The 10352-nt window shown below is 42.9% G+C and overlaps 1 protein-coding gene across 1 annotated transcript; it reads right to left on the bottom strand.

Moving 5' to 3' along the window:
- Window positions 1-7876: 7876 nt before the first annotated feature.
- On the bottom strand, window positions 7877-9806 carry mcee (methylmalonyl CoA epimerase). Its single transcript, XM_083757969.1, has 3 exons — window positions 9767-9806; window positions 8488-8828; window positions 7877-8271 (listed from the first exon to the last, which is right to left on the bottom strand). The coding sequence occupies exons 1-3, from the start codon at window positions 9792-9794 to the stop codon at window positions 8119-8121; spliced, it is 522 nt and encodes a 173-aa protein (XP_083614095.1). The 5' UTR covers window positions 9795-9806; the 3' UTR covers window positions 7877-8118.
- Window positions 9807-10352: the final 546 nt, after the last annotated feature.

Here is a 10352-nt window from a genome sequence, read left to right as displayed (position 1 = left end):
GTTTTCTAGTCATAGTTAGTGTTTTACCTTTCCAGTTGTGTTCCTTTGATTCTGTGGTATTATTTCCTTCCTTGTTTCTTAGTTTGCAGTGAGTTTTACTTTACAGTGGTGTACTTCTATTTTGTAGCATGTTTAGACTCTGGTTTCCTCTGTTGCTTTTGTTACCTGCATGTTGTCTCACCCATAGATTTAAAGAAAATAGATGCCTCAGTGGTCGCTGCAGTTCATTGGAGCGACCTTTCTGCAACGAGAACAAGGATTATATAAAGAGGATGGGAAGCAAAGACAGTAGGCCTACGGTGGACAGTACGGTGGAGTACGGAGAAACATGCACAGTTGAGACCAGGAAGTTGTACATGACAAATCATAGATATGGCACTGAAAGGAGAGATGCTTGTACATATGTCACGTCCGACCAACATCACTGTCCGTGTGATGATCCATGCTGGAACTTACTTATCCACTTGCTGTTAAAACGTTAATATAAAAGGTAAAATGCAATGACATGACATGATATACAAGCATCTCTCCTTTCAGTGGCATCACGCCATCTGCTGGGCCATTTGTGCCATATCTATGATTTGTCATGTACAACTTCCTAGTCTCAACTGTGCATGTTTCTTTCCTTCCAGGGAGCAACATGGAGTCCAACGTACGCTCTCCGTCCTCTTTAAATAGTCCTTGAACGAGAGGAGGAAGTAAAGCTGCGTCGCTGCCGGTCGCTGCCACTCAAGTGACTACTGGCTAGGGTTGGGTGACGATACGAATACATCGTCAATCGCGAATATACGAATCCAATCGCCGAATATTTTTATTAGGCGATTTCTCGGGACGATTTAGTAACAGCGGCCGGGTGGAAATCCGTCCCGTTATAATGGTATGCTCCCACAGTCCCCGCCCGCACTCAGCACTGTCAGCAGCCAGCATCGGGCACCGGGGCACGGCACTTACGGCAGCCTGGCTGGGAGCTGAGGGAGGCTGTAGCCTTAGCCTACATGTTGTTTAAGCTCCGGAGTCCAGACCCATGCAGTTTAATAATATACAGTCACAACAGAATGCACACTGCTGTCTCGTGTCTCATCACAATCCCAATGCGCCACCCGTGAGTGGCGGGGGGGAAAATAAAAAAACTGTCTACTAGTGTTAGTGTATAGGCACGGGGATCATTCATTAGCTTTAGCGCTTAGCTTAGCGTGTAGCCAATACTGGTGCAACCCACTGATTGAACTTCATCTCCGCCTGTAATCCAAGTTATTTTTATGGACAACGTGAACAAACCCCGACACCAGCGCTGCAAAAATAGACAGATCTACAAGCTCTCAACGCGTAGCGAACGGCACTGCAAAAGCAGGACGCTATGCCTTGAGAGCCTGTGTGGATCAGCCCGGCCACAGCAGCTTGTGGGCTCCGTGCTCCGCTCCGAGCCTCCGACGACCGGTGCGGGGACTCCGGGGAGGGAAGGGAGCAAGTTACCCTGGCTGCGCAGCAGAAACAGACTGATGTACAAGCTCTCAATGCCTAGCGAACGGAGCTGCGAAAACAGGCAGGACGCGGCGCCTTGAGAGCTTGTAGATCTGGCTTTTTTGCGACCTGCAGTGAGCTGTTCTCACTTTACTTTTATGACACGAATACATCGTCAATCGGCGAATATTGGTCAGACGATTGGCGGTTGAAAAAAATTGGCATATCGCCCAACCTTACTACTGGCCAATCAAATCACGTCTTTTTCCGGGATCTTCCGTTTGCAAGAAGAGGGAGTCACGCCTATGATTGGCCTACCGAACGACCCCCTTCCGTTATTCTGTTTTGCTTCCACTATGCTTTGCAAGGAATCTCGGGAAAGATTGCCAATATTGCCTCCATGTTCCTTCCATTGAGATACAGACGCCCCAGAGCCGGAAGAGGCGTCTACGTTTATATGCCTATGGTCTCACCAGTACTGTGATCAGCCTAGTTTCCACCTTGTCTATTGTCTATCTTGTGTATTTAATATACTCCTGTTTTTTTCAGTTCCTTGTGAGATCTTTGTTGGATTGTCATAGTAAGTGTTCTGTTCCATTTTGAGTCTTTGATAAAAAACATTTGAGCTCCTCTGCCTCTCTGTCCTGCATTTGGGTCCTACCCTCTTGACTCACCGTGAGTCACGTGCATCTAGAGAACTAGAAAAGTGGGGGTGGGGTTCTTCCTTGGCCTACTGAGAGTGTGAATGCAAGGTTTCAGGCTGATCAGTCCAGGGGCTCACAGACAGACTCACAGACAGGGGAGAAAACATAATCCCTGCCCCTGGCCATTCTGGGCTGGCGGAGATAATGAGAGCTGCTGAATCTGTAGTTAGTCAGTGAAACAATTATCCTCACAACGCTGCCTCACTTTGGATGTTATCAAGTTCATGTGGGTTGGAATTAGAAACTATTTTCCCTTAGGATGAATAGCCATTGGCCTTCCATTTGTTAACTAGTTAAACGGGTGAAACCAAGCATGGGCAAGCTCATTCCCCACTGCGTCCCTTTGCCTCTTCCAGTAGAGTCCAATTTAAAATCCTCCTGCTGCTGCTGCATGAATAAGACCTCAGCAGGCTGCAGGGATACTGTCTGTCCTTCAGCACAGGTGGCATGCTTAAAACCCCAGCATCCTTTATGTGGCTGAGGTGAAGGAAAGAAAAGATGGGAAAGACAAGGGGACACAGTGAATGGGGAGTAGAGAAGGACCAAAAACGAAAGAGGATCTAAAATGAGAGGGAGAGAAAATGTCACATGGGCACCTCGGCTTGAGGTGTGTCTCCACTCTCCATAGAGCAGAACAGTCCATGGGACGGGATGGTCCATCCTCCATGGCCTTATACCTTCCCATCATAGGCCCCTGGGGGCTCCTCAGTTTCCCTATAACCATGCATCACTCTCCTCTGTCTGTCTGCCTGGCCTCATCCTCTATTACAACCTTGGTCATCACTCTCAGCCACATATTGTTCTCTCTCCCCTATTCCTATTTCTTTCTACACTATCTGTGCTGTCTGATCATAAATAGATCATCAGGAGGCCTATACATTGACAGCAGCAGGCCACCAATTCGATTCACTGTTAAAACGGTTTAGTTGTGTCTTGAATCATTGGTGTGGTTTGGGCTTTAGAGATATCAACAAGCATGCCGTGTAAACATAATGTCAACATACCGTGATCTTACTGATAAGTGGAACATTGTAGGCTATTTAAAACCTTGTATGATTTAATGTAGAGAGAGTCTATATAGGGATTTAAGATGAAAATCAGTGAGTCAGGACTGATGACACACGTATCTGCCTGTTCCCTGCTCCCACTCAACAATACACTGACAGACCGACAGACCAACAGACAGACAGACCCACAGACTGACAGACCGACAGACAGACATGAGGCCTGCCACTACTGTCCTTTTCTATGGCTACTATTGGAACAGAGTGGTACTCAGCAGACAATGAGCAACACAACACAGTCACAAATTACGGATCCATCGGATATAGACATTTGTGCCATCAGTTCACAAATACTAAGAGAACACTTACAGAATTAATATATAATGTAAACAGGTGTGATGGTGTTGAACATTAGTTACAGTCTTGCATAAGTTGACCAGGAGGAGGCAGTTTAGAAACCAGGATTACTGCATGTTTGTTGTGAGGGTATACCTACCCTATAGGGCTAGGAGACATGGGGAGAACATGCAAACTCACACAGAAAGGCCCTTTCGCCAACCCCACCTCAGGTATGGACACTGAGGAGAGAACACTGCCCCAGAGCGAATCGAACCCAGGACCTTCTATCTTACTTTCTTCTGCTGTGTCTTTAAAGTCATAGTGAACCAACAGTGCAACGCCCCGAGCTGGAATCAAACCCGGCAAGATTTTGATATAATCTTACGTTACACCGTATGACTTTAATTATTTTTTGCTATTGTTGCTACAATGTTGGCGAGCCAAAACCAAAAATTTTTTTACTCTTGTTTATCAGTATAGGAGATGTAATGAAAATCTCACACACTCTCAAACCCTATATATATATATATTATACAGTATATCTATAGCCTACCCTATATAATATGAGGGATTTAAATTATTATAATTTCACTATAACAAATCGACATTGGGGATCAATGGCGTTGAATCCATGGACACATATATTTTGTGAACTCATCATTACTCATACCAGGGTTAGTCAAGATGACATCACATCAATATAATTTTCACAGCTCAATGAGACTGGTGTTCAATAAAAAGAATGATGCATGTAATGAAAGTATTATCATTAAAAGGGTGTCTATATATGAATGTCTGTGTATGCCCTATATATCCATGAAAGACACCATGGGCCCGTTTTAGCATAGTTATCTACTAGCCTACATGCGTATAATTTATGCCATTGCCATGGACAAGAAACCTCCTCAAATTGTTACACATACAATACCTAATTTCGTGGTCTCCAAGCGAGTTCGAACCAGAGCAGCTGTAGGCAAACCTCGCCAACATTTACAGTAGGGACTCATTTCAGCTCCATATATGACCGCATCAGTGATGCTGTGGTGGTTGGATCAGCATCAGTCAGTTGCCTTGAAAAGCATCATCTGAGCAGAACAGGCTTCATCTGGTGGTGGTGGTAACTGTTATATAAAAATGTTAAAGCGATATCTTACCTAGAGAATCACATATGCTGATCAAGTCACGTCCTTCCAATTTTTCAGATGACGCTGTCGCTGTTTATCATGCTGCTGATGATGATACGGTTTCGCGCATCACTCCCTCTGCATCTCGTCGAGGGAGAGCTGGCCGCATGAATACCCAGGAATCTGAACACGCACAGTAGAGAGCAGAGAGAAGGGCCGCCCCGGAACGTGTATAATAAAGCCCCTACTGCAGTTGTCTGATAAAGGCCAACTGTGGACTGGATGGAAACAGAAGTGTAAACCCCACCCGCGTGACCCGATCAATGTAGTTTATAGGGCTGACCCGACCCTCTGCCATGAAAGACGGAATATCGTGGTTGGGTCTGGGCTGAGCTACATTAGATTTATCTCTGTAACAACCATGGGGGTATTAAATCTGTAGTCAGTGTAGTCTATGTGCGCCTGTATTTCCTTGAGATTCAATCTGGCACAGTCACTCACATTATCCATATCTGGAAACCTACAAATCACACCCGTGTGAAGTGAGGGGTGCTCTTATCATGATGATGTAAAACAAACATTGAGACAAAACAAACACTAAATTCTCTTTATTGTCAATGACGTTTTTAAAACAAACATTGAACTAAAAATAAACATTAAACCTGTGTATATAGCCCCTCAAAAATATGATATAATATATATAATATAATATAAAATATTACATAATCCACAGGAAAACCTAACATTATATGTTAAATATAGATGTTAATTAATATCCCTTGATTAAACAGCTGTCTGGATAGCCTAACCTGTGATATCATATTGACATATAGTCCTATAGCCTATGACTTTGACACAACATTTATATAATTAATTTGTTTCAAATGTAATCCTTCATTGTAGACCAAACAGGTGTTGCAAACTAAATTAATTAGTTCTACGCCAATCAGACTGTTCAGACAATACACCTGCATGTGTTGTTTACCAACATGGTAGGTGCTAGTTTGAAACTCATGAATATACATTTATAGGGGCGCGTTCGGCTATGCGCACCGGGAATGTGGTCAGTTTGTTGAGTGTGGTGGGCGGTGACGTCACAGAGTGCTCTTCAGTGTGCCTTATTTACGAACGACCAGTTACAACACACCATTCACACTGAGCAACCCTACCCTGAGGGTAGGGTTGCTCAGTGCGTGCACTCGGCACACCCGGTGCGCAGCGCACTGGATTTTCGAACGGCAACGCACTGAGTGCACTGAATAAACGAACGACAAGAGAGCACACCAGTGCGTTCAGGGCGCATTTCCGAACGCGCCCATCATTGCTGAGTTTATATGATGCTGATTACATTATTTGCTAGATAACAGACAGTGACACATTTTAAATCCATAGTCTAGATCTTTAGTGTTAACTGATAAATGCCTAACTTCGCGTCACCAGACTTTCCAGGAAATGCCTAATAAGGATATACTGCAGCCTCAACTCACCTCTGTGGCTATGCTACATTAAAAGGCAGTAAAATATTCAGTTCACTTGAATTGTGACTGACACACTGAGAATGTCAGTGCTGTGTGTCACAATACTCATGAGGCCTAGTGAAATTGTAATAATAATAATATTATTATTATATATTATTATTATTATTATTATTATTATTAGTGAAATTGTATACACACACTACAAATTACAGTATGTAAAAACAAAAACAAAACATTCTGGTATATTTTTCATATATTTTGATATGGAATGTGGAATGTGCTTTGCTGTGCTTGGCTATTAATACTCATCTATTTATCTTACAGAACTGTAGAAAGAGACTGCAGTGAACACATAATGGCCAAGTTGATGTTGCAGTCAGCTTGTCTGTCAAATGTAATTTTGAATATTGCTGAAGGCTGTGGATTGATTATGGTAATTAAGTGTTCCACATTGCTATTTTTGTTCAGTCAAATTCATAGCAGCCTGGAGAACAAGGCACAGGTGACTGATAACCTGCATTAATGAAAATAAAACAAACTTCCTTGCATTACACTACCTTTTAATTAGAGTAAAACAATTTAACATAAATACATTTGTGTTCTGTCCAGCCCAAAATGGCATTTCAAATGGATGCGATGGATCCGTAATTTGTGACTGTGTTGTGTTGCTCATTGTCTGCTGAGTACCACTCTGTTCCAATAATAGCCATAGAAAAGGACAGTAGTGGCAGGCCTCATGTCTGTCTGTCGGTCTGTCAGTCTGTGGGTCTGTCTGGTCAGCTCTTATGGTTGGAAAGGTTTTTTGCTAGTACAGCACAATATCAAAGGTCATGTTTTCTTTAACTATTTAGGGCTGCATTTGTACACTTAAAAATCACACCCATTAGTGCCCCTCACCCAAGTGAGGGGCACTAATATATTAAAGTAACTCATGTTTCTATGATTAGGTGATGTAATGATGTAAAACAAACTGTGTCAAAACTAACTAACTCTTTGTAAATGGGATTTAATGTTTGCGTTAGGGACAAGATGACGTAAATTTTCCCTTCATTGTCATGGCGTTTTTAAAACAAACATCGAACTAAAAACAAACATTAAACCTGTATATAGGAGGGGCTAGCGCCCCTCAAAAATCCCATAAACAATACATTATATTTCTCATTCAGTGACCTTTTATCATTGGGACCAAAATATAATCTAGGACAGCACTCTACAGATGACTACCGCAGAACAGTAGGGTTCGACAAACAAATGTTTGGGAAGATGTAATTACAATGAGTCAACATTCAGTCGCAGTCACATGTGCAGTATATGTTCCCAACCCGTTTTATTTTCCTTTTCTGCCTTTACAAGTGAAGACCGACAGGAAAGAGGGAGAGCGGAGAAGGGGAGAGACCCGCAGCAAAGGTCACCACGAACGGGACCTGAACATGCGACATGCTGCCAGGCCAAAGCCAACTATGTGGCATGCGCCCGGACCTGCATGGCCAGCAGGCACCCCTTCCCAATTCAAGCAGGGAATATAAAAGTAGGAAAATATAAAAGCATGACTGAATTTTTTTTTTTTTTTTCCATGTTCACCTATGTGACTATGTCCATGTTCACCTATGTGACTGAGCACCAGTATGACTATGATTACCAGTAGGGGCGCTGTTGTGCCAGAAACAGAGAAAGAGAGATAGTGCTGCACTGTTGCCTGCTAATATAAGAGCGAGAGAGAGGAGAGGGGAGTTGCACCACTCAGTTCACACAGGTGTGATTTTAAAAGGAAAGGTGACTTTGGGACAATGAAATTCATAGACATTTTTTTTTATTCACAACAAACAAGCAAAGGCAAAAAAAGAAAACGTGTGGCCGTAGTATGAACAGACTTTGTCCATGCCCCATCTCTGAAGTGCAAAGATAAGCCAATTACAAACTCAATTTAAATTAGTTACTGTACTGGAGGAGGAGGAATGGTGAATTAATGACTCAGTAACACCACAGAGTTGATCAGACAAAGCAGAGCTTAGGCCTCTTCAAGCTCAACAAGAACACCGTCACAGTCTTTTGGGTGGAGAAACATGACTGGTTTCCCATGAGCACCTATTCGGGGTTCTGGTGACAGCGTTCTGATGTTCCTGGCCTTCAGGTCAACTATTGCAGCCTTGATGTCATCAACCTATAACCACAGGACATATTATTGACAATTGCTATAATGAAATCACCTTAATCATAAAGAATCCAATTATCAACTTAACACACTTAACACAACCAAAACGTTTGGCTAATGGGACTTTGAAATGTATGTGATTTTGGACATTTCTAGTCATGTCTAGAAATATGTAAACACAGTCCACCCAAGTCACACATCCAAGTGCATCTCACTTGAGCTCACCTCAATACAAATGTGGTGCATCCCTCCCGCCTTATTCTTCTGTAAGAAACCAGCAATTGGACTCTTCTCTCCCAGGGGGTGAAGAAGTTCTAGTTTGGTATTACCCAGCTCCACAAACACTGTGTAGACTCCATGCTCTGGCAGGGGCACCTTGTCACTAACTGTTGCCCCCAGGACATCCCGGTAGAGAGCGGTGGCCTTTTCTATGTCTGGGACAGCAATGGCAACGTGGTTCAGTCTCCCAACCTTCCATAGCGGACCAGGAATGCCCTGCTGGAGGGATGCTGTGGTTGAATGTCCTCTTAGGAGTGTGTGGCGAGTGCACCTAGAAAGCCCTGAAACTACAGTGCAGTTTCGTGAGACAGATTGATAAAAAAAGATATTCAGATTAGGTAAACTGTGTTCAATACTTCTATCTGTGAGAGAGAGGCTGTGTCATGTCTATGCTCTGAGTCTGAACTATAAGAACAAGAATGCCTATCATCCCACTGACCATTTGATGACGTGCACCACACACACTGACCATTGCCTAGCATTTGTCTCATCAGTTATGATTAAACATTTGAGATGTGTATTAGCCAATCAGCTTAAAAGCCAAAGTGATAGAGAGAACTACATGTATTATTAGGGTCATGAATATTTATGTAAACATCTGGCAGCTGTATAAAGACTACTTTAACTCTCGAGAAAGAAGGAGGACTGGAGGGAGAGCGGAGTGAACATCACAGAGAGATAGACAGAGTGGTTGTCTGGGACACATTCCGGGGTCTTGGAATCTGTGCTAGCTGTCACACAGGTCTGTAATCCCTTGCTTTGGCAATGTAATCAAACGTACACACACACACACACACACACACACACACACACACACACACACACACACACACACACGGAATTGGAACCCTGAATATATATATTTTTTAAACTGGGATACAAAAAAGGTATTCAGAATTTCAGAATCAGTTTTCTGAAAGAGGCTATGAATCAACGTCTGATGCGACATGGTTCGGGGGAAATAATAGAATCGCAAGGCATGGAAGATTTACCATATGCAATAAGTTTATATCAACAAGTACGTTACACGCGCGCATGATGTAACTGACATAGCAAACAATATAAACATAGTAGAAAGTAGCAGCCTTTCAGCCTTTATTCAATTATGTTATCTGATAATAAAACAAAATAACTGAGCTGTGAGCTCAACTGACGCTTAATTGAACCGAACGGGGCATAAACTCTAGTCTAAACACATCTGTTAAACCATGACACAAAGCTATACCTGCAACCTTCAGCACGGTGGACGCCATATTTCCAGGCAGCGTCTATCTAGTGAGCTAATCTAGTGAGCTAATTTAAGACTTCCGGTGGACGATCTCTTCAAAATAAGAGTACCCTCTAGAGTATTGAAAAAAAGTTTAATTTGCACATTAAAACTACAAATTAAGCATTTAAATGATGCTATATGATGCTATAAGACACACATTATGTTTCTGTGTAAGAATAAGTAATTAAATCCTTATAATAATAATAATAAAGTTATCTAAATGGATAAATGCTATTCACTGGAGTGCATGGACTTTATAAAGTGGACACTGGACAAAAGACGGCTCCGCAAGGCAACTATCTGGACATACCCACGCGTTCGGGGAGATGTCCTATACCACACCCCACTCTCCGCTAAGCGGGAGAAGTGTAAAATTCACAGCAGCAGACCTTCTACTGGGGTCAAGGCTGACAAAAAGTACCGTTTCCGGACCCAGAATGGACACTGGACAAAAGACGGCTCCGCGAGGCAACTATCTGGACATACCCACGCGTTCGGGGAGATGTCCTGTACCACACCACACTCTCCGCTAAGCGGGAGA

This window comes from Protomyctophum parallelum, assembly GCF_964188405.1.
Source record: "Protomyctophum parallelum genome assembly, chromosome: 2".
In the NCBI taxonomy this organism is placed as follows: domain Eukaryota; kingdom Metazoa; phylum Chordata; class Actinopteri; order Myctophiformes; family Myctophidae; genus Protomyctophum; species Protomyctophum parallelum.
Note: the sequence above shows the minus strand (reverse complement) of the source record. Positions and strands in the feature narration are given on the sequence as shown.